Source organism: Macrotis lagotis, chromosome X (genome assembly GCF_037893015.1).
Source record: "Macrotis lagotis isolate mMagLag1 chromosome X, bilby.v1.9.chrom.fasta, whole genome shotgun sequence".
Taxonomy (NCBI): Eukaryota; Metazoa; Chordata; class Mammalia; order Peramelemorphia; family Peramelidae; genus Macrotis; species Macrotis lagotis.
The window spans coordinates 95,821,627-95,846,669 of NC_133666.1; the positions used below are offsets into that span (position 1 = coordinate 95,821,627).

At 36.8% G+C, this 25,043-nt stretch overlaps 1 protein-coding gene across 5 annotated transcripts in view; it reads right to left on the reverse strand.

Annotated features, from left to right (window-relative positions):
• The window catches only part of PTBP3 (polypyrimidine tract binding protein 3), a 138,088-nt gene that overhangs the window by 53,636 nt on the left and 59,409 nt on the right, over window positions 1-25,043 (reverse strand). For 4 of the 5 annotated variants that reach the window (XM_074200151.1, XM_074200152.1, XM_074200150.1 and 1 more), the window contains one exon: window positions 16,725-16,800. In XM_074200151.1, the coding sequence (XP_074056252.1) occupies window positions 16,725-16,800 (76 nt within the window). Of the gene's footprint in view, window positions 1-7,042; window positions 7,185-16,724; window positions 17,612-25,043 lie in introns of those variants that run through there. The other variant, XM_074200153.1, reaches the window with a different exon arrangement.

Here is a 25,043-nt window from a genome sequence, read left to right on the forward strand (position 1 = left end):
TTGCAAGGGATGGGGTTAAGTGACTTGCCCAAGGTCACACAGCTAGGTGATTATTAAGTACCTCAATACACATTTGAACTCGAGTCTTCCTGACCAGGGTCAGCGCTCCATCCACCGCGCCGCCTAGTTGCCCTGCATGGTGCTGTATCTAATCCCCCCCTTTTTGAATCTGACCTTAATACTACTGCTTTTACTATGTCACCAAAAACATACAAAGGCAATCAAATCCAAAACTCTTAGCCTGATGTCCATGATTCTTCACAATGCGATCACATTTTAACTAATCATTTCCCAATATTTACCTTACCTTAACCAATTTTTATTTCATTAATCCAAAGTCATTCCAGTCAATTCAGTACTGTAATAATCATCCAAATACACGATTCACTCTTCCATCTAAATCTTTTGATTCATAATATGCTAGCTCCTTGGCATTATCTTCCTTGGTTCCTGTCCAGACCCTCCCCCTCCCCATCAAATCCCACACTCAAGCCCACAATGATTTATTTTCTAACTATTTCTCTCCTACAGCTCTAATTATATATTCCACTCAACCTGATACATAACTTTTAACTGTTTCATTTGTTTGTGTTTTTCCTTTTGAGAATGCTTCAAACTCTTTACTAACATAGTAAATGCTCAAAGCAAATGTACTAATTGAACTAAATTAGAAAAATTAAGACTATAAAAATTTTTTAGGGAAAAATAATGTAATTAAGTACTGATTTGTTTTAAAGTTTAAAGGGAAGAGCATTCACAATAACTTCACAATTGCTGAACTTAACACGACTATCCTTCTGTGTGTCTTTTCTCCTTCTAAAAAAGAATCTCAAACAACAAAATGTAGAAATGTTTTCTCCTTTAAATGTCAACCTTTAAACTATTAGGGCAGCTAGTTGGTGCATCGATCCTGGAGTCAGGAGTTCAAATTCCGTCTCAGACACTAAATACTTAGCCGGTAAGCCTGGACAAGTCACTTTACCCCATTGCCTTGCAAAAAAGAAAAGTTTGGGAAATTGCTGAATCAAACAATAATATTTTAATGGAATACTACTGCACTGTAAGGAAGAACAAATCTTAAGATGATGGAAAAAACATAGATTCAGATGAATTGATGCAGTCAAGAAAGACCACAAGAACAATATATAAAATTCCTATTAACAATGTAAATGAAGATAACATTAAAAGCAACAAATTTAGATTGAATATACTGAACATAGCTGGTAATGAATTAATGAAGTTCAAGCATATGTAATTCTTTTAAAGAAATAGAAAACTACAAAAATGGAATGCTTATCAGTTGCCTTTCACACCCACTCCATAAATATTGATTTACTTTAAGGCTTTGTATTGATGAACCCTCTTCCCTTTTCTCTATACTCTCTCCTGGTTCTCATTAAAAAAGTTATCTGCTAGCCATCAGGTTATCAGTCATTAGAATTGAGATTATTAGTCTTTACTTGTTACTTGTCAAAGAGAAATTATCATTTATCATGGACAGCTAAAGTCCTTTCCACTTCCAAGATTCTGTTTCTATGACATTTTTACTTGGATCACTTGAAGTTATCTTATGGTCAACTGGTCTAATGACCTTAAACAAGTAAAAAGCATTGTATTTACACCCTTAGCATCAATATACTCATTTGTCCAAACTAAAGTCTCTTGAGTTCAGTAAAAAAATCAAGACTTGACTCCTGAGTTTTGTACTCTTTCTATTAATCATGCTACTTTTACTTTGTATATCTCTGTTACATATCTTAAAAAAAGAAAAATGTGATGGAAAGTGAATATCTGGAGAAATCTGCCAAAACTTTATTGATACTTTGCTTAAGTGTGAATTCAAATATAATTACTTTAAATCTTCCCAGGACAAGCTCCTCCTACCAGACTCCTACATTAACTTTGAAAGCTTAGCTAATTTTTTTTTAAACATTGATCTCTTTGGCTGTTTACTTAGTTAAGCCCATGGACCTATTCACAAAATGTTTTTAAATACATAAGATTACCAAGAAGACTAATTCTATAAATATAATTAACATATTTTTTGAGAGCTAGTTAAGTGTCTGAGATCAGATTTGACTTCAGATCTTCTTGACTCTAGGGTCAAAGTAATTTACTGTGCAACCTAGCAGTCCTTAATAATATTTTTTAAAATCTAGATTTACAGAGTATTCTAGGTTAAAAAAAAAAATCCTGGCTTAGGTCAAAATGATACAATTAATTTCAGTTTATTTAACTTCAAGTTTCATAGTTCACATTATATCTACAATAGGAGAAGGGGAAAGGAAATCACTGCAGTACACCTAGAATGAAAGCAAAGGATGTTTCATATCCTCAAATCAACATGATCTTGTTGAACATCCTGTACTCAATAATCAAAAATCCTAAAATGTTAGAGCAGGAAGGGGCCTTAGAGATTATTTAGTCTAATCCCCTCATTAAATTTATTCATTTAATAGATACCAAATAATAGAAAAATAATGGGGAATAAGAACTAGACCTGTGATTTCACTGGTATAGTGAGCTCCATGAATGAGGAAACTCCCTCTCTACCAGTGCAGGTTGGCACCCTCTCTGCAACTTAACAGTCTTACAGAGTTGCCTAGGGCACTGAGAGGTTAAGTGACTTACCCAGGGTCACACAGTATATGTCAGAGGCAGGACTTGAACCCAGGTCTTCCTGGCTCCAAGGCCAGCTCTCTGTCCACTACGCCATGCTGCCTCTCCAAAAAAAACAAAAAAATATTTTATATATACACATATACATTCATATAAACAACTTTTAAAAATAAATTTCATTGTAACAAAGTTTTCACCTATTTTCAAGTCGCAATAAACATTCCTCCAGAGTTTACAGTCTTCCTATATTTCAGTAGGAGAAAAAAGTGAAGGATGCAGAAAGTCTGGGATATCTGGCCACCAGAGATTCCAAGAATTATATGGCATGAGTCAGAAAAAATGAGGGCCCACTTGGATTCAATGGTTTATTTCAGTCATGTGACTTTGGAATGATATCTGCAATCACTGTGAACCAAAAGAAATATAACTACTGTACTTCTTGTAAAATCTAGTATAATATTCTAATGCAAAAATTAGAGATCTTAAAAAAAGAGAAGAGTTATATGTGAAAGATGCACACCATACACTAAGTTATCTGTCTTTATCTTTTTTCAACACCAATAAATGGTGTTCTTTTGTTGCCCCATAATTTTATGGTTCCAAAAGAGTTGAAAAGGTTGGTTAAGGTTTGAAGGAATCAAGGGTGATTATTGTCACTAAGGGACATCAAAGCACTGCACTAAATACTGGGAATTTAAATAAGCTTAAATTCTAACTGGGGAAAGGGAAAAAAAGACTACATACATAGTTGTACATTATTCAAGGAATGGTGAATTCACAGGGATGGAGAATGGAGCCATAAAGGAGATAATGATCATGCCCATTCCAGAAGCAACGGTAGCATTTATTTGATTAGTATTTCCAGTGGATAAAGAGGAAATAAGAGTATATATTTGATGACACAAAAAAACCAGTTATTAAGTGTTTACAATGTATAAAACAGGAAGATAGTGTAGTGAGAGACTAGGGAGGGCAGGTCAAATGCAGTCTCACCAGTTGTCCTTCTTCTCCTTTCTTCTGTGTCATTCTTCCTCACTACATGTGAATCATTCCTATTGATTCAACTGCTCATATGCTCCCAAATCTATAGATCTAGTTCTGTCTCCCCCCAAATGCAGTCCTGCTTCTCCATTTGTCTCTGGCTGTTGACAGTTATACCATAATGTAACATTCATATCTCAAACTCCACATCTAAATTGAAATATTTAATCCAAACCTACTTTGCCATTTTTATTGAAAACACCATCATTTTTTCAGCAAAGACTGATGCCTTTGACTTGTTCACTCTCCCTCAGCTTCCCACTTCCACTAAATTTCCAAATCCTGTCAATTCTACTCCCAATCAAGACATCAATAAGTTTAGTGTTAGACTCTAGATAGAGATTCAAAATGAAGGCACTCCCTGTCTTGAGGAAGCTTACCTTGTGCTAGAAGGACATATGTTCACAGACACATACTATATAATTTTTAAAGAAATAAATAATGATGGCAGGAAAACGTACTAACAATTGGGGAAAGTGAGGAAAGGCATTTTGAATGCAATGCATTTGAGCCTAGGAAAGAACTAGAGATTTCAAGAGACAAAGTCTAAGAATAGAGATAGAAAGCAGTAAAAATATAAATAGAAATACATTCTCTCTGAGTTTCAGTTTCCCTTGTCACATGTGAGGTTGTGGACCTGCAGTCCTCACATTCGACAATCTTCCTTGTCTTTTCCAATTCTACCTCTACATGATCATAAGACTAGACTACCTCGAACTGTTTAACCCTTGATGCTCAGTACTTCAAATCTTCTATTCCAGTATCCCCATGTCTCCAAAGCTCATTCCATTCATAACATTCTTCAATTCTCAGTCCCTTCACCTCAGCAAGGCTCAGTTTCCCACTGTATCAACTGAAATCCTTAAATTGAATGATTTCTAAAGCTTTGGCATTCTCTAACCCTCATGGTCTTCTCCTTGAGGATTTCTCATACCTAAGTTCTTTGATTCAAAGAGTTGTAAATTCCTTTCTTGTGTGTCCTACTTTGTACCTTGGATACTTTCACTTCGTCCTACCTGTCCTGTACTGGCAATGAATGCTCACAAGTTAATCTAGGTCTTTGCTGGTGTTCAACAGGTCTACCTTTCCCCAAATAAACTCCTCAATTCTCCACATATCCAGTTCAAACCTCTTCTTCCCTCTCCAAAACAACTTCACAACACTTCTCATATAATGTGGATAGGCTAAATACAAGAGTTCTTGATTATAAAAATTTCCTTTTAACTTCTATTTATCAGTGCTCTATAAGCTTAATTCCAATGCATACATGTATTTACAAGGATAGAATACCTTTTAAAATTATTCTCTCAATCTAACTTCACTTAATTCATACCACAGCATATGTAAATCAATCCAAATTATTGAGTTTTTAATAAATTCAAGCAATTTACTGAATCTAATGACTCAAATAAAAATGTTCATTAAACAATTAAAATTGTCAACGGAACTATAAACTTTGATTAACTAGAACTCTAAATAATTTTTAATATGTCTTTTAGAGAAAAGAAAAAGAATAAAAATTTTTGATTAAATAACTCTTTGATTTAAGTTAAAAATTGCCAGTGTGAGTTAATTAAGGACAAATTCAGCTCGATATATATTTCTGGAAAATCTTTTAGGAAAGGGAAAAAACCCACCTCTACTAAAACATAAAAATTAGTAAAATTTTTAACTAGAAACAATTAATATTTTAAAGTTTTAGATTGTTTAGAAAATTTAATCTATTTTATCACCATATCCTTAAATAATTCTTCAAACAGTGAAACATATATAGACATTGAAGCTATTTATAGCAATTCAAAAAATGCTCCACTAATATTCAGACAAATTCAAATTAAAGTAACTTTCATATCCATTAGATTGGCAAATTACCCCCCCCCCCAAAGAGAAGGAAGATGACAAATACAGGAGCGAATACAGGTAAACTAGCATGTTGATGTACTATTAGGGGAGCTGTGAATTGGTACAGTCACTCTGGAACTACATCGTAAAGTTACTAAAAAGTCCCTTTGACCCAGGGATACCACTACTAAGACTATATTTGAAAGACATCAAAAAAAAAAAAGAGGAAAAGGTTCTATATGTACAAAAAATATTTAAAACATCTCTTTTTATGATGGCATTGTATTTGAAATTAGAAGGGGAAGACCATCCCTTGGGGAAAAATAAAATAAAGTATATTAGTATATTTAATACCACAGTTTGAGATAAAAAATACACTTAGAAAACATTGAGATACTCCTCTGAGAAAAGAGGCAAAAAAAAAGTTTATTTACTTTTCTGAAGAGAAGGGCACACTCCAAGTCCCAAGGAGCTGCCCTAAACTGACAGTCAAGCAAAATTATATGGCCTAACATGATCCCCCTCCTCCTCCTCCCTAACTTATCTCTCTGTCAACTCCTGGGTTAGTCTTCAAAGTTACATTCTACTCATGAAAATCTACCCCTAGCAATAATGAAAAGAATGAAAGGTTTTCATAAAATATTATCTCATCATCCAGATTGTGAGAATAACCTTCAGGATTATAACTATCTTAATGAACTACTGTCTATGTTTAATAAAAATAGGTTTATCATAAAGTTATGAACTCGTCTTGGAACGCAAGGTCTTTCTTAGGAAGTCTATTATACTCCCAGTTAGTAAAAATATTATCAGAAAACAGGTGGTGTTACAAATCTCATCTAGAATGCAAAGTCTGTCTTCTAAGAATAATGGTTTATTTTTCTTAATATTTCTTAACCTGGAGAAGACTTCATTAGGAATATTAATGCTAAGAAGGTTTTATTGGAAATATTCCACTCATGTAGAAAGCCAGAAACTAGAATTTCTTTACTTCTCGAAAGGCTTTTCTTTCATTAAAAAAATCTTTAGACTAGTTGCTATTTATTTATTGCAAAGATATCATGGTGAAGAACTTAAGAATAGATAACAGGAATTTCTTGTAGAAAAGTTTCCTGATTAGTTGGACTAGCTCACATTTAACACAAAGTTAATATTAAGAATCTATGACTGTGAGAAAGTAGAGTCAAATGGCAAAGTGGTAAGAAGTAATGTGGTAAGCTGCCTTCCACAAACTCCTCCTCATTGATCTAGAAAATTCACCAAACCAAATATTGACAGGAACATTTAAAAAAAATTACAATGATTAGCTCATTCAGCCTAATTCAGCACTGGGAAACACATAGGAAGGTCTATAGAAAGCAGGACCAGGGTTGAACCAAGAATACATGTGAACAGAGCATTCCAGCAGAGGAGTAAGTGTCAAGGAAAAGAAGGTCCCAGTCTCATGCCAAGCTGGGGATTGTGACAGAGGGAAACTGACAACTTTACCACCACCTATCCAGTTGTGCATCACAGATACAGGGCAGAATAATAAGAATACCTGTACATAGGGGTGGTGTTCCCAAGCCAGGAGTCCCTGAGTGGTAAAATGAGAAAAGAGGAAGTTCAAAAGTGAGCAGCATCTGTGATTTGGCTCAGATCCCAAGCGCAGAGCAGGGTTTCCTTTTAACATCTAGACCAACCTGCAAAGAATAATCAAGGCAGGAAATTCAGACCAAAGAGCAGCCTATAACTGTGCCACTCTGGACCAATACAGCTTTTCCACCTGGCTGAGTTTAGACAATGCTACTAGTTCTCAGAACCAAACCTAGGTCAAGAACTTATAGATCTCAAACCAGGAGAGCTACCTTTGCCCTGGATCAGGGAAGCAATGATAGTCCAGGTCTCCAGTTCATCCATGAGATCCTAGAATAACACAATACATTCAGTACCCCAAGAATGAAACAACAGGCCCAGCCCAGATCTTTCCTCCTATGGCAGAGTCCAGCCCTAATATCAAATCTAAAGTGAGAAAGTAGGCAAGAAGAATTGTAAAACAAAAAAAGAATAGCACCACAATGTGTTACTATGATGGCAGGAATATACGAGGCACAAACCACAGAAGAGAAGGACTCTAAGACATCTATAAACAATGAGAGAAAAACAAAGCTTGGGCACAAACTCAATTAGAGTTCCTGAAAGAGTTGAAGCACGAGCTTTTTTAAAAAGGTTTAAATGATTATATAAACAGAATCAGAGCACTTGAAGAAAAAATTGGAAAGAAAATGAGAGCTAGGAAACAAAGAACTGGAAAAGGAATTAACAGCTAGGAACAGTAGGTTTAAAATCTTGTCCAAGCAACAGACTTCATAGAGAATATTGACTTCTTGAGGCAAGAAGGAATATGCTGACACAAATAGCTGAAAATATACAAGAAAACATAAGGTATCTCATGGTAAAAACAGTATGTTTAGAAAAGAGATCAAGGAGAAATAAAATAAGAATCATTGGACTATCTGAGTACAATGTCCAAAAATAAAAGACCCCTAGAGGGGTGGCTAGGTAGTGCAATGGATAGAACACCAGCCCTGTAGACAGGAGGACCTGATTTCTAATCTGGCCTCAGACATTTAATAATTACTAGCTGTGTGGCCTTGAGCAAGCCGCCTGACCTCCTTGCCTTGCAAAAAAAAAAAAAAAACCTTAAAAAAAAGAGCCTAGATAGTATAGTTAAGAAATCTTAAAACTGTCCAGATTTCTTAGAACCAGAGGACTAAGTAGAAACAGAAAACATCTAGTCATTTCCCGAAAAGAACCCAAAAATGTTAACTTTAAGAACCATCACAACCAAAACCCCATTTCCAAGGACAAAGAAAAAAAAACAACAAAAACAACCTAAAAGAAAAAATTCAAGTACTGAGGAAGTCAGGATCAGACACACTTCAGCAGTCAACACTACAAAACAAAGGATAACTTAGAATATGAAATTCCAGAAGGCAAAGGATGATATATAGTCAAGAATAAGTTGCCCAACCTAACAGTATATTGCTAATAATTTTTGTCCTTCATTTCAAAGAAGACCTCATGCCATGACAAGCACTGAATTGGATTTGAGTGAAGGGATACTGCGCTAAATTCACTTTCTCCTCCAGAGTCATCTGGATCCAAGGCAATTAGGATTAAGTAACTTGCCCAAGGCCACACAGCTAGTTAAGTGTCAGAGGCTGGATCTGAATTCCTGTCCTCCTGTTTCCAAGCCAGTGCTCTGTCCACTGTGCATAACACTACAGAGGGAAAAAAAGAAAAAATAGAACCTTTAATGAAATAAAGGCCTGACAGTCATTCCTGCTAAGACCAGAGAAGCAAAAAACTTTGAAGATCAAACACAGGATGAAAAAGAAACATAACAAGATAAATATGAAAGGCAAATGATAAGGAAATTGAAATATAAGGAGATGATTATATGTGTCCCCTCTGAACCTTCTTAACATTTGGATTCATAAAGGGAATCCAATTAATCCAAGTTTGAGAGTGGTTCCATTATGTCTAATGATCTTTAAAAAAAAATAGAAAAAGACAGAAAAAGGAATATTTTGAAGAGAAAAGATCTCACAATCTGAGTGCATAGATAGCAACATAAACAAGGAGAAAGGGTGTAAGGGAAGAGGGATCAGATGATGCTCAAATCTTATCATCCAAACTTGTCAAAAGCACACAAACACACATAGAGATTGGTATGGAATACATTTCATTTAACAAGGAAATGAGGGAAGGAAGAAAACAGGAAGAGGAATTACAAAGAGGACAGATTAAGGGAAGGATGAGTCCTAAGGAAAACAAATTCTAAAGATATAAAAAAAATATTTATAGATCTTTTCTGAGGTGACAAAGAATGGGAATCTAAGAGGATGTCTGGATTAAAAAACATCCTATCATATAAATGAAATGGAATACTATTGTTTTGAACTCTTATCAGTTTAATGACCAATCAAGATGTCAGTTCTAATGATGAAATAGTCTACTGAAAAAGGTGAAAGATTCAGAGTGCAGAATGAGGCAGGTTTTGGGGGGGACATGGATCAACGGACATTTCGTTTGACTGAACATGCATGTTTATAATGCAATTTGTTATCCTGGGTTCTCAACTGGGGTAATGGGGAGATTGGTGGTGAGAAGGCATATTCTGGCTGATTAAAACAAATTAAAAAAAATTTTTTTAAGGTTAATAAGGACTAGGATACACATTTTTTTTTTTGCCAGTGGTTAGCAGACAGGAGTAGGGTATGATAAAAACAATAACAATAAAAACCTATGATTAACTTCATGAATTTCTGCTGAAATTAATCTATTGACTAATTCCTAACCATTATTCAAAATAAGCTAATGCTACATGGTAAAATTCAGACACTTCTAAGCACAAAATTGCTCCATGATTTGGCTCAAAATATCTTCTGAATGCTATTACCAAATAACCAGCTCCCCAAATCCCCCAATCTAACCCAAAAGTTCTTCAATTTCTTTTCTCCATGATCGTTGTGGTTTTTTTTTGCAAAGCAATAGGGTTAAGTGACTCCAGGGCCAGTGCTCTATTCATTGCACAACCTAGCTGCTCTCTGTCTCCATGATCTTGCTCTGTTACAACTACCTAAAACGTATCTCCCCCTTTCCCTGACTTAAAAAAAAAAAATTATTTATCCTGCAAAACCACAGTAAAAATGCTACTTTTCCACAAAACCTTTCCTTACTGGCCCAACCTTTGGTTAATATATTCACCAAATATTTACCAAGTTAGCCAAGTGGCTACTATGAAGTATTCCATTCTTTCCCCCTCCTTTCTATACTTTCATCTCCGTAAACAGCAGGTTCAATGATACTTCATAAACAGATTACTCCCAAATCTATAAATCTAGTCTTAGTCTCTATTCCTGAACTTTAGTCCTGAATCACTAATTGTCTACTGGAATTTAACAATGTTCATTAATTTTATTACCCAAATTCATTGCTCTTCCACACTTCCTTGTTACTGTCAAATTACTACCCTCCAAGTCATCCAGTTTCACACAAAATCAAGTGTCATCCTCTACTCTTCAATCTCACTTAACCCTACATATCCTTTTGTTAATCTTGTCGTTTTTTACCTCCCCATCTCTCCATTCACACAGTCACCAATCTGCTTATTACTATGACTTTTTGCCTATATTACTGCACTTCTAATTGGTTTCCTTACCACAAGCTTCTCCACTCCAAGTCATCTTCCATACTGCTGCAAAGGATGATTTTCCTTATATATTCATCAGCTCTATCAACACTACAGCCCCACACTATCCTTCTCTTCCTTCTCACTAAACTCAAATTGCTCCCTATTTGTTTGAAATATAAATTTGTTGAAATTTTGTTGAAATGTAAATTTCAACTAATCCATTTAAAAGTTCTTCCCTAGTTTACCTGTCAGATCTATGGAAAGGGAAGCAGTTTATGACCAAAGAAGAGATGGAAAACATTGTCAAAGACAAACTAGGTAATTTTAATTACATTAAAAGGCTTTTGCACAGACAAAACCACTGCAACTAAGATCAAAAAAAAATTGTAATAAATGGGAAAACAGTTTTTACACCTAGTATTTCTGACAAAGGACTCATTTCTAAAATATACAGACAACTGAGTCAATTTTTTAAAAAACATGCCATTCCCCAATTGACAAATGGTGAAAGGATATGCAAAGGCAATTTACAGATGAGGAAATCAAAGCGATCCATAGTCATATGAAAAATTGCTCTAAATCGCTACTGATTAGAGAAATGTAAATTAAAGTATCACACACCTCTCAGACTGGCCAATATGACCAGAAAGGACAATGATCAATGCTGGAAGGGATATGGGAAATCTGGGACACTTAATACATTGCTGGTGGAGCTGTGAACTCATCCAACCTTTGTGGAGAGTAATCTGGAATTACACCCAAAGGGCAACAAAAAATGTGCATACCTTTGAACCAGCAATACCACTACTGGGTCTATACCCTGAGGAGTCATGAAAAAGGGTAAAAACATCACTTGTACAAAAACATTCATAGCAGTCTTGTTTGTGGTGGCAAAGAATTGGAAATTGAGTGAATATCCATCAATTGGGGAATGGCTGAACAAGTTATGTTATACGTACACTATTATGTTATATGTTATATGAACACTATTCTTCTATTAGAAACTAGGAGGGATGGGAAGTCCGGGAAGCCTGGAAAGACTTGCATGAACTGATGCTGAGTGAGATTAGCAGAACCAGAAGAACATCGTATACCCTAACAGCAACATGGGGGTGGATGATCAACCTTAATGGACTTGCTGATTCCATCAGTACAACAATCAGGCACAATTTTGGGGTATTTGCAATGGAGAATACCATATGTATCCAGAGAAAGAATTATGGAGTTTAAATAAAGACCAAAGACTATTACCTTCAATTTAGGAAGGAAAAAAAAAAAACACATTATCTTATTATGTAATTTTGCTATCTCTTATATACTTTTATTTTCCTTAAGGATATGATTTCACAGTCATCACATTCAACTTAGATCAATGTATACCAAGGTAAAGACTAACAGACTGCCTTCTGTGAGGGAAGGGGGAGGGAAGCAAGTTTAGGGGGAAAATTACAGAATTCAAAATAAATATTTATTTTAATATATATAATTCCTTCAAACATCACCTTCTGCAAGATTCCATCCCCAACCCCCAGGCACTAGTGCCTTCCCCTTCCTACTACTCATGTCTCATGTACACACACATTGACTCCTCTATTAGCATGGCATCTCCTTGAGGAATTATTTCACTTTCTCTGTATTCACAGCACTTAGCACTATGAAAGCATTTAATAAATGCTTGAAAACTGATTTTGAATGCCTAATGTGATTAGCATAGTGTTGCTTGTTCTAATCTGTTCAATAAAGGGTTAATTTCAATAAGCATGATGACAAAATTGGCATTGTTACTTAAAAAATACTAAAATGATAAAACATGCTATAAATTAAGATTTATTTTCCCCATTATTAATTCAACACCTAATAGTTTCCTTCAATATTAAAATTAACAGATCAGATTATTTACTAGGAAAAACAAAAGGTAAATTAGCTGTGTTGAGGGGCAGCTAGGTGGCGCAGTGGATAGAGCACCAGCCCTGGATTCAGGAGAACCTGAGTTCAAATCAAGTCTCAGACACTTAATAATTACCAAGCTGTGTAGCCTTGGGCAATCCACTTAACCCCATTGCCTTGTTTAAAAAAAAGAAAAAACAAGGACAAAAAAAAGTTAGCTTTGTTGATCCTGAATATACCATTATTTTGGTAAACCTATTCCTTAGCTATAAAAGGGGCTTCACTAGAAAAATCCTAAAGTCACTTTCTTCCCTAAAATTCTAGGTTATTTCATACAGAATATTTTGTAAAAGGTTTAATTCATTTAATCCTGGGATCAACAAATTATAGCCAGAGTCAAATCTGGATTTATATTAAAATGTAAAAGGCTGGGGGCAGAGCCAAGATGGTGACAGGAGAGGACCTTCTCTCATTTGATCTGGTGCAAAACTTATAAATTAAGGACTCTAACTACATTTTCAAGAGACAGAACCCAGAGGAATCCAGTGAGGGAAATCTCCAACCCATAGTAACCTGGAAAAGAGCGGAAAGGCTCTGCTCCACAGGGTCAGAGGGGCGGCCCACCAGAGGGGTGGCCCACCAGAGCAAAAGAACTTCAGCCTCCCAGAGGCAGCCCCAGGGAGCTGGGAAGTGTGGCTCACAGCAGCGGGGGAGTCTCCTGATCTACACCCTGGGGAGCACCAGGCATAACTTGGGGGAACAGTGGGGGGACCTCTGCCAGAGTGAGCACCAGAAACTCAGCCCTCAGGACACACAGCAAGCAGCTAGGTCCCTGGCAGCTCAGATCCAGGAAACAGAAGCAGGCGAAGCCAGTAAGCAGGAGCCCCTAGGGCATGAGCCCATTGAACCTAGGGAGGGGAGTGAAAAGAGAGACTGCCTAGCTCTGTGCTCTGTCCCTGGAATAGGACTCTGGGGCTCTGACCACAATCAGATCCTCATTGCAGTCTAGGCCCCCCCATAGAACAGCAGCCCCCCCCCACCTCAGCCCCATGGCAGAGGGGCGCGCTTATGGTCATTCATAGACCAGGAGGGAGGACAGAGCCTCACACATGGAGATCCTTGTGGGGGTGTCCCAAAAGCTCAGGAAGCACCCCAAAACCAGGCTCAAGCTGGTAATGAGCAAACAGAGAAATAAGAGGAACACTATTGAGAAATATTTTGCCTGTGAGCCCAAGAAGGATCAAAACACTCAGTCTGAAGATGAGGAAGCACAAGCTCCTGCATATAAAGACTCCAAGAAAAACAGAAATTGGGCTCCGGCTATGACAGAGCTCAAAAAATACTGAAAATCAAATGAGGGAGATCCAAGAAAAATTGGGAAAAGAAAAGCTCTCTCAGGAAAACAAATCCTTCAGACAAAGAATGGAACTGAGGGAGATTGCTGATTTTACAAGAAATCAGGACTCAATACTTCAAAACCAAAAGAACAAAAAATTAGAAGAAAATGTGAAACATCTCACTGAAAAAACAACTGATCTGGTAAACAGATTCAGGAAAGATAATTTTAAAATTTTTGGAATACCTGAAAGTCATGACCAGGAAAACAGCCTTGACATCATTTCCAAAGAATTATTACAGGAAAATTACCCTCATATCCTAGAAGCAGAGGGCAAAATAGAAATTGAGAGAATCCACCCATCTCCCCAAGAAAGAGAACCAAAAAAAAAAAAAAACCCCAACCCCCAGGAACATTACAGCCAAGTTCCAGAACTCCCAAGTCAAAGAGAAAATATTACAAGCAGCCAGAAGGACACAGTTCAAATATCGTGGAGTTGCAGTCAGGATCATACAGGACTTAGCAGCAACTACATTAAAAGCTCGTAGGGCTTGGAATATAATATTCTGGAAGGCAAAAGAGCTTAGAATGCAACTGAGAATCAACTACCCAGCAAAACTGAAGGTCTTCTTCCAGGGAAAAAGATGGACTTTCAATGAACCAGGGGAATTTCAAATGTTCCTGTTGGAATGGCCAGAGCTGAACAGAAGGTTTGATCTTCAAATACAGGACTCAAGTGAAGCATAGACAGTGGAGGTGAAGAGGAAAATATGAAGGACTTAATGATGATGATGAACTACATGTATTCCGGTATAGAAAAAGGATACTGATAATACTCATATGAACCTTCTCATTTAATAGAACAGGTAGAAGGAGCTTTTATAGATGAAGCACAGGAGAAAACTGAATTTGAAGATATATTGTGGTGTAAAAACGAAGTCAATAGATAAAAGGGAAATGTAATGGGAGAAAGAAAAAGGAGAGGAGGGATAGGCTAAGATATTTCATATAAGATTTTTCTTTATTACAATGAGCTATTGCAATGATATGGAATGGGGGAAGGCAAGGGGGAATGAGGGAATCTTTGCTCTCATCAGAGGTGGCTAGGAGAGGAAACAGCATATATACTCAATGGGGTATAGGCATCTGGAGTAAGAAGGGGGGGATGGAGGAGGGGGGGGATGTGAATGAAGGAGGAAAGGATGGACCATGGGGGGAGAGTGGTCAGATAAAACACATTTTCTTTTTTACTTCTTGCAAGGGGCTGGGATTGGATGGCCTGTCCAGGACCATAGGGCCAGGTGGATGCTGGGTAAGGGGTGGTATGTGGGTTTGGGGCCTCTTGGCCCCAGGGCTGGGGATCTGTCTGCTGTGCCACTCAGCTACCCTACAGCAGAGTCAGAGTGAAAGAAGAGAGAAAATAAAGTACATGGTAGTAGAGAAGTATGAATGGAGGGAGTTGAGATCAACAATGGCAACAGTGGAAAAATATGGAAGTAACTTCTGTGATGGACTTACCATAAAGAATGTGAACCACCCGTGACAGAGCTGGTGGTGTTGGAAAACAGACTGAAGCTCATTTATTATCATCATCATCATCATCATCACTATTATTATTATTATTCTCTGGGGGGTGTTGCAGGGCAGATGAGATTGGGTGGCCTGCCCTTGGCCACACAGCTGGGTGATTGTTGGGTGTCTGAGGCCAGATTTGGACCTGGGTGCTCCTGGCTCAAAGGCCAGTGATCTGTCTGCCACCCAGCTGCCCCTACTATTATTATTGCTATTTTTTTAATTTTATTTTGGCTCTTTTTTTTTGCTTTGTTTTTGTAGGGCAATGGGGTTGGGGTGGCTTCCATGGGGGTCACACAGCTGGGTGATTGTTCGGTGTCTGGGGCTGGATTTCGGCTCGGGTGCTCCTGGCTCCAAGGGCCGGTGCTCCATCCACTGTGATACCTGGCCATACCTACAATTATTATTATTTTTTTTATTTTTAATTTTTTCTCTCCCCTTTACTTTATCCCTGATGCGGGTCTATATTTTCTTGGGGGAGAGGCGGTACTATGTTTACTCTTAAACAAGAATATTTTAGTAATGTATAAAAAAACATTATTTGTACAAAATAAGAATAAATAAATTAAAAAATGTAAAAGCCTTTCTTAGCTCACAGGTCACACCAAAAACTGACAGTGGTCTGGAATTGGCCATGTTCTAATGTAAAACTATCATATATTTTTTTCTTTTGGATTTTGCAAGGCAGTGGGGTTAAGTGGCTTGCCCAAGGCCACACAGCTAGGTAATTATTAAGTGTCTGAGGTTACATTTGAACTCAGGTTCTCCTGACTCCAGGGCCGGTGCTCTTATGCTCTGTGCCACTTAATTGCCCCAAAACTATCATATTTTAAAGATAAAATATTTCAAAAGAAAAAAAAGCAATCATATTGTTGAGAATGAAACACCAGCAATGGATACCTCTTCAAAGAATTTTTGATAAGAGTAATAAAGTGTGCTAATTTACTGAAATCTGCCTAAGGTTCCAGTTTTCAACGAACATTTAAGGATTTAAAAAAACAACAGTCTCAATATGTCAAGATTGAGGTTTACTTAGCTTTTAAACAAAATGAATTCAGAATTTAAAATTCTATATATTACAGACTATTCTACAATACATTTACTTTAGTCCATAGTGCATATCATTTATGTTTATAATACGAACAAAATGATAAAATGAACTATTTGCTACATATGCTTTGTCACATAATTTTTTTTTGTCATGTCAAGTCAAATCTTCATAAATGAAAATTGAAATTCTCACTATACCTGTAGCTGGAGTCGAATTGCTCATGGTAAAAGGCCCGTTAGTGATACCAGAAGAAAGAAGCTCGTCAGATCCCCGCTAAAAATGGGAAGGGAAAAATAAAGTCATTAACAAGTTTTCTACAATAGGATTATTCAACTAAGGAGCACATGTTGTCAGCATCAAGGTTTGCAATAAATAAAGGTTATTTTGATTACATAAAAAGTGACAAATTATAAGCCCAGTTCTACTCTGAACTGCCAAAAATTCTACTCATATTATTAGCAAGAACTATTCTAACAAAGAAATAAAGAAAATTAAACCTCCAACATATGAGCAATTTTCATTCCTCAAAATAAGTTTTTTAAAGTTTACAAATTATCTTATTCCCCATGTAAGCACTACTGTAAGATCATAATATATATGATGTACATACAGATCCCATATGTGATGTATATATCAATAACTTAGCAATTCCTAATGTTTTTACAGAAGTCTTACCAACTACAACACTGTTGAAAGCAAGTGGCATACCAAAATATCTTGATTTTACAATATTTAATCTAGTTACTGAATTTTATTTATTAACTCTATGACCTAGGACAAATGACTTAGACCTAGACTGATAAAATCTTTAAGATGAAAGAACTGAACTAGATGATTTCTGACTTTCCAAAATCTAAATTCAAGGGGCGGCTAGGTGGCACAGTGGATAAAGCACCAGCCCTGGAGTCAGGAGTACCTGGGTTCAAATCCAGTCTCAGACACTTAATAATTACCTAGTTGTGTGGTCTTGGGCAAGCCACTTAACCTCATTTGCCTTGCAAAAAAACTAAAAACAAAAATCTAAATTCATAAACTACAAAATAGAGACATCATGGAATATTATAAAATATTTCAACAGATTTGTCATATAGCTTTACTATGACAAATCATGACTTCAAAAAATTAAGACTAATAATTTTCACAATTTCCTAAAATACAAAGTACATGATAGCAAATGTTAATTAGTAATATGTTATATAGCAAATCATGACAGAAATAATGGATTAGTTGAAATAGTCTTAGTTCCTTAGAAGATTGGCAAATAACAGGTTCCTAGGATTTAGGGCTAGAAGGGACCTATTCTGATTATATAATTTTAAAGACAAGCCCAAGTAATAAAATGACTTCTATAAGGCAGTCACTAAGCCAGTCAGGTCATGAGCCTTCTTCCTTTAAAGGTATATCTTTCAAAAGTCAAGCAAGAAAAGTTTTCTTTCATAGATGTTTACATTTATACCCTAATCATACCAAGTACTTGCTGGATCTCCCTTACATCCTTGATTATATCTGACTTGTGAGACTCCTGTGTGCCTCTGAGCAAAAGTCACTTAATCTTCTTAAGTCTCTTTGACTCTTAAAAAGAAGTGTTTAGGTGAGTCTCTAAGGCCCTTCCCAGCTCTAGATCCTATATACTTTAGGAAAACCAAAAAAGTCAGCAAAAATGTAGGGAGGGATCCACAAGGCTAAAGTCAAGGAAGAAAATTAGAGAAGGAAAGAAGTGTAAGGAATGGCTCTTCCTCAACCCAGATGCCAAGACAAGCTTCAAAAGGGCCGTGATATCTATGGATCATATGATCCATTGGCAGAGAAAATGATATGAAGACTCATATGGGCAGGATGAAACCTGATGAGCTTGATCTTCAAATACCCTATATATCCCCTATATCATTTTAAAATGAGAAGGGTTCTAAAATTTATCAGTAAACCCCAATCTGTGACTTTATTTTAATCAGAATAACTACAACCATTTGTAAAGAACTCAGATTTAATGATAAAAACTTTGGAAAATAAATATTGGAAATATTACTCCCATTTTGTATATAACTGTGGGCAAATCATAAGGAGAAAATATTTTTATATTCCCTTTAAAAAATAAAAAAGGTACTTTAATGAACTGAGATATCTTGCAGCTGCCATCCTTGAATGTCAGACTACTTTTACACATTCTTTTCCTACCAGGTTTTTTTATTTTAATTTCTTTAAAAATAAGAAAACCAGGGCAGCTAGGTAGAGCACAGGCCCTGGAGTCAGTACTACCTGAGTTCAAATGTAACCTCAGACATAATTACCTAGCTGTGTGGCCTTGGGCAAGCCACTTAACCCCATTTGCCTTGCAAAAACCTAAAAACAAACAAACAAACAAACAAATAAATAAAAAGAAAAGCAGGGGGCAGCTAGGAGGCGCAGTGGACAGAGAGCCAGTCTTGGGAGTCATGAGGACCCTGAGTTTAAATCCAACCTCAGACACTTAATAATTGCCTAGCTATGCAACTTTAGCCAAATCACTTAACCCCATTGCCTTAAATAAAAAAAAAGAAAACCCATTCACACAACTCCCTTTCTTATATAGTTGACTTACAGTATTTGTCTTAAAAGTAAACTCTTATCTGATATTTCAAATCAAATTTTTTAGTTTATAGCTATTCCTAATTGTTTTCTCTGGGTATCCCTAATTACTGGAACATTCTCCCTTCTAGAATTCATCTATTGAATTCCTTGGCTTCCTTTTAAGTTCCAATTAAAATTCCAATTATACCTGGAAGCTTTTTTCAACCTCTTTTATAACACAGCCTTCCCAGATACCTCAATTTCAAGTGTCTGTCTTATTTTTTTCTATTTATCCTTTATACAGTTTGTACATAAACATTGATGTGTTCCATTAAATCATGAGCTTCTTGAGGGAAGGAACTGTCTTCTGACTTTTTTCAAAATTTGTTTCTCTTTTCTGATTCTTCTTTCACAACCTGATTAATATGGAAAATATGCTTGTACATGTATAACCTACATCAGATTACTTGCTGTCTTGGGGACAGGAAGAAGAGGAAAAAACTTTAGAACTCAGAATTATGGATGATTGTTCTTGACAAGTTAATGCATTTGAACATAAAATAGATTAATTTAAAAAATGCTTAATAGACTAATTTTTATGGGGGCGGCTAGGTGGCGTAGTGGATAAAGCACCGGCCTTGGAGTCCGGAGTACCTGGGTTCAAATTTGGTCTCAGACACTTAATAATTACCTAGCTGTGTGGCCTTGGGCAAGCCACTTAACCCCGTTTGCCTTTAAAAAAAAAAAACCTAAAAAAATAGACTAATTTTTAAAATTCATTTTTAAAAAAAGAGGTATAATCAACTCCTGGAATGAGAGTTGCCTGAATCAGGAAGTCAGGGCCCCAGGGATCCAATAAACCCACCTCAATTAAAAAAAAAAACCCAGAGTTCATATCTGAACAAATGATGATCAAAAAACGTAGTGAGAATTTGTCAGTCAATGAGCATTTATTAAGTATGTACTATAAGCCAGGCAGCACACTAAGCACTAAGGGTACAGAGAAATGCAAAGGAAAGAGATCACAATCTAATGAGGAAAACAATATTCAAATTACTATGGGCAAATAACAAATAACAAATGGGAAATAATCAAAAGAAGAAAAAATAATCAAAAGAAAAGCACCAGAAATCAGGACTCAGAGGAGGGCTTCCTTTAAATGGGATTTTATCTGGGACTCGAAGGAAAACAGGAAGAGGTAAGGGAGGGAGAATATACAATGATGAGGAACAGTCAGAAAAAATACACAGAATCAAAAGATGGAGTGTCATGTCTGAGGAAGGAAGCCAGTGTCACTGGATCAAAGAGTAAGGATGAGGAGGGAGTTGTAAGATGCAGGAAAAAAAATAAATGTAAGGGACTTACTTCCTTCTACCCCAGAAATGCACAACAATACTACCTAGAAACCCCTAGGAAGTGTCAGCAAAACCAATTTTAATGCAGGATAGCAAAGGTTCCCAGAAACAGGAAGTATGTAGCCCATAAAATTCAAATGTCCAGATGCCACAGGAACCAAAGACTTCTTTGACACAGTTTCACTGCAAGTACAAGAACAAAGCAACCAGAAAACAATCTCCAAGTAACCAATAGACAGTCTGGAACACTCTAGATCAGGGACACCAGAAAGAACACTGAAGATCCAGCATTTTGAGCTTCAAAGATGCAGGGGGAACTAACCCTAAAAAGTGCGAATCAACGTAAGAACCTAAGGTTCAAGGGAAAAGTCAAACAGAGTCACCCAGCCGCTCCCTTAAAATCTCAGCAAGATAAGATCCTGGTCATAACATAAAACCCTAATTCAGAAACCAAAATTGGAGATGAATAAATAAAAGAAAATACTCAACAAACCCCCAAAATATTGCAAATGAAAAGGTACCAAAGAATCAAGTATTGTGAACTACAACCCAAAACTAATTGGAAACTAAATAACCTCATTTTAAAAAATGAAGGGATCAAACAACAAATTATAGAAAGAATTAATTCATCCCTACAGAACGACAATAATGAAACAACATACCATGGGATTCACTCAAAGCGGCTGTCAGGAGGATATCTCATGTCTTTAAATGCTTACATGAATAAATTAGAGAAAGAAGAAATCAATGAACCAAATATGCAACTAAAAAAATTAGAGAAAGAACAAATTTTAAAACCCCAATACTAAATTAGAAATTCTAAAAATAAAAGGAGAAATTAATAAAATCGAAAGCAAAAAAAAACTATTGAATTAATAAATAAAACCAAGAGTTGGTTTTATGAAAAAAAACAACTACAAGTAGAAATCTGAAAAGATTTTTCTACAAGGAACACAAAAATAGAAAAAAAAGGGAAAATAAAATAAAGAAAAAAATAAAAGTTCTGGAGGAAAGAACTAGAAGGAGAACAAGTAAGAAACTTTCCTTTCCCAATAAATAAAATCCCTAAAATCTAAAATAAACCAAAGAGAAATTTACAACTATGGGACAGCAAGACATAGCAGAGCAAAAATGCTGGTAAAGGGAAGAAAACATCCAAAATCGAACTGAACAGGTAAGGAGAAATTAAATCAATAATCATTTGATTCTCTAAAAACCATACTAAAAAAAAAAGACTGGAGCATTGTTTCTAAGAATTCACAATGAAAATTATCTGAATCCACATAACAAAGGTTAAAAAAAATCTACTAATCACCTCCTGAAAAAAATTCCAAAAAGTCAAAATCCAGAGATCTTACACAATAGTTAAACTTTGTTCTGAATTCTTGGGGTATATTAAGTACCAAGGAAATAATAGATCAGACAACATCAGGAAGCTTCCATTAAAAACCAAGAGAGACCTTAGAAGACAATAACTTGAAAGGCAAAAGATAAAGTCTGGCCAACCAAGAATAGTTTATCCTGCAAATCTGAGTATAATGGGGGGGGGGGTGAATTGAAGAGGGAATGACACCCTTTAATACACAAGAACTTTCTAGCAATTCTAATAAAAAGATCAGAGATGAGTAGAGACTGAAATATAAGAGCCTAGAGAAACCTTTAGATGGCTCCATCAGGAACACCTCAGTTCAAATATGACCCCAGGCATACTTAATCTGCTTGCATTAATACACTGAAGATGGAAATGGCAAACCACTACAGCATCTTTACCAAGAAAAACCTGTGGTCAGTATGATCCAGAGGGTCTTGAAGAATCAGACATGATTTAACAACAGTAGAGAAACTTTAAAAAAGGCAATTTAATCTAAGCAACTGGAAACTGCTCTATGATGATATACTAGAATTCTAAGGAAGAGAGAAGAAGCAAGTTCCCTTCAAAAGGTCCTTAGGATAGACTGGGTTTATTTGGAATGTTTGAAGGGGGAAAGAGAAGGAAGAATAAAAAAATAAAGGAGGAATATACCAGGGAAGAAATAAGGGAAAGAGACTTGGTAGTCCTCCTAATTGACAATGATGTAAAGAAAAGTACACAAAACCATGGGAAAAAGAATGAAGGGAGTGAATATCAGATAAATGTCACATATCAAGTGTACAAAAGACGAAAAACAGAAAAACAGTTTGGTGTAGAAATGCATCAATCTTAATAGGGAAACAAAGTGGGGAAGGTGGGTAGGAGGGCAGAAAATTTGGAGAGGGAATATTGAGTCAAAAGAAAATAAACTTCCTGATACTTAAACAAGGATTAAAAATGGAGACAGCCACTGGTGAAGGAAAAGAAAAGCAAAGAAACTTGCCTCTAAGACAAGTGGGGAATGGCTCAACAAAAGGTGCTGTATGAATATAATGAAATATTATTATACCCTAAAAATAACAAAAGACCAGAGAATCCTGAGTAATATAAACTGACATGACCCAGAATGAAAACAGCCTTAGAAACAATTTATACAAGTTCAGAAACTTTTTAAAACACTAAAACTGGAAATTTGAGAGGGGCAGCTGTGGTTCCTTTTGAGTAATGAAATCATTCTGTGACTCAGGGAGGTAAGAAAGGTTTAGGCTTTAATTCACAGGTTGCACAAAAAGGTTTACAAGTTACTATAAAAAGATCACAAGTTAAGTTCTTAGGAGAAGCAGTAAGAGCTAAAGGGAAAGAGGCTAAAGCAAAGGCAGGAAACCACTGATCCCTAGAGTAGTCCTAGGGGAAACAGGTTTTGGTTCTTTAAAAGGTAAAAAAGATGGGTTTCTAAGAAGATGCAAAGTTCAGTGCAGCTAGGTGGCACAGTGGATAGAGCACCAGTCTTGGAGTCAGGAGGACCTGAGTTCAAATTCAGCCTCAGGCGCTTAATAACTGCCTATCTGTGTGGCCTTGGGCAAGCCACTTAACCCCACTGCCTTGCAAAAAAAAACAACAAAAGATAGCAAAGTTCAAGTTCAGTTAAAAGAAAGGGAGTTTTTTAAGAAGATAGGCACAAGTTAGGTTCTTTAATAAGGTAAAGAAAGTGAATTTTTTAAAAGACAATAATGCCCAAGTTAGGATAAAGAAAGTGAGTCTTTAAGAAGTTAGATCAAGCAAAGCAACACATGGGGGGGGGGGGATTAGCAAAGACACTTAAGAGGAAAGGAAGCAGACAGGAGAGTGTCAGGGCTTGGATTAACATGGATCTAGGGCTGGGGGGGCGGGGGGGCGGAGCCAAAATGAAGACAAAAGAGGACCTTCTCTTACGTGCTCTCTCTTAAAAATTTATAAGCTAAGGACTCCCAACTAAATTTTCAAGAGACAGAACCCACAGAGGGACCCAGTGAGGCTGTTCTCCTACTCAAGGTAACCTGGAAAAGAGCAGAAAGGCTCCGGGTCGGAGGGGTGGCCTGCCAGAGCGAAAGAACTTCAGCCTCCCAGAGGCAGCCCCAGGGCGCTGGGAGCCAGGGCTCACAGCAGTGGGGGCAGTATCCTGATCTACACACCAGGGAGCACCAGGCATAACTTGGGGGGAACCTCTGTCAGAGGGCGCACTTGAAGCCCAGCCCACAGGGCACACAGAGAGCAGCATGGCTTCAGCAGCCCAGATCCAGGAACAGAAGCAGGTGGACCCAGTAAGCAGGAGCCCCCAGGGCATGAGCCCATTGAGCTGAGGGAGGGGAGTGAAGAGAGACATCTGAGGTCTGTCCTCTGCCTCTGGAACAGGACTCTGGGGTTCTGACCACATTCAGATCCTGATCGCAGTCTAGGCCCCCCATAGAACAGCAGCCCCCCCACCTCAGCCCTGTGGCAGAGGGGGGCAATTATGGTCATTCGCAAACCAAGAGGGAAGACAGAACCTCACACATGGAGATCCTTGTGGGACTGTCCCAAAAGCTCAGGAAGCACCCCAAAACCAGGCTCAGGCTGGGAAAATGAGCAAGCAGAGAAACAAGAGGAAGACCACTGAGAAATATTTTGCATGAGCCCAAGAAGGATCAAAACACTCAGTCTGAAGATGAGGAAGCACAAGCTCCTGCATCTAAAGACTCCAAGAAAAACAGAAATTGGGCTCAGGCCATGACAGAACTCAAAAAAAGACTTTGAAAATCAAGTGAGGGAGACAGAAGAAAAATTGGGAAAAGAAATGAGAGAGATGCAGGAAAAACATGAAGATGAAGTCAGCAGCTTAGTCACGGAGATGCAAAAAAATGCTGAAGAAGACAACATGTTTAAAAACCAGCTTAGGTCAAATGGATAAAACAGTTCAAAAAGTTAATGAAGAGAGAAGAATGCTTTAAAAACAGAATTAGCCAGATGGAAAAGGAGGTAACAAAGCTCTCTCAGGAAAACAAATCCTTCAGACAAAGAATAGAACTCAGGGAGATTGCTGATTTTACAAGAAATCAGGACTCAATACTTCAAAACCAAAAGAACAAAAAATTAGAAGAAAATGTGAAACATCTCACTGAAAAAACAACTGATCTGGAAAACAGATTCAGAAAAGATAATTTAAAGATTATTGGGATACCTTAAAGTCCATGATCAGGAAAACAGCCTTGACATCATTTCCAGGAAAATTGCCCTGATATTCTAGA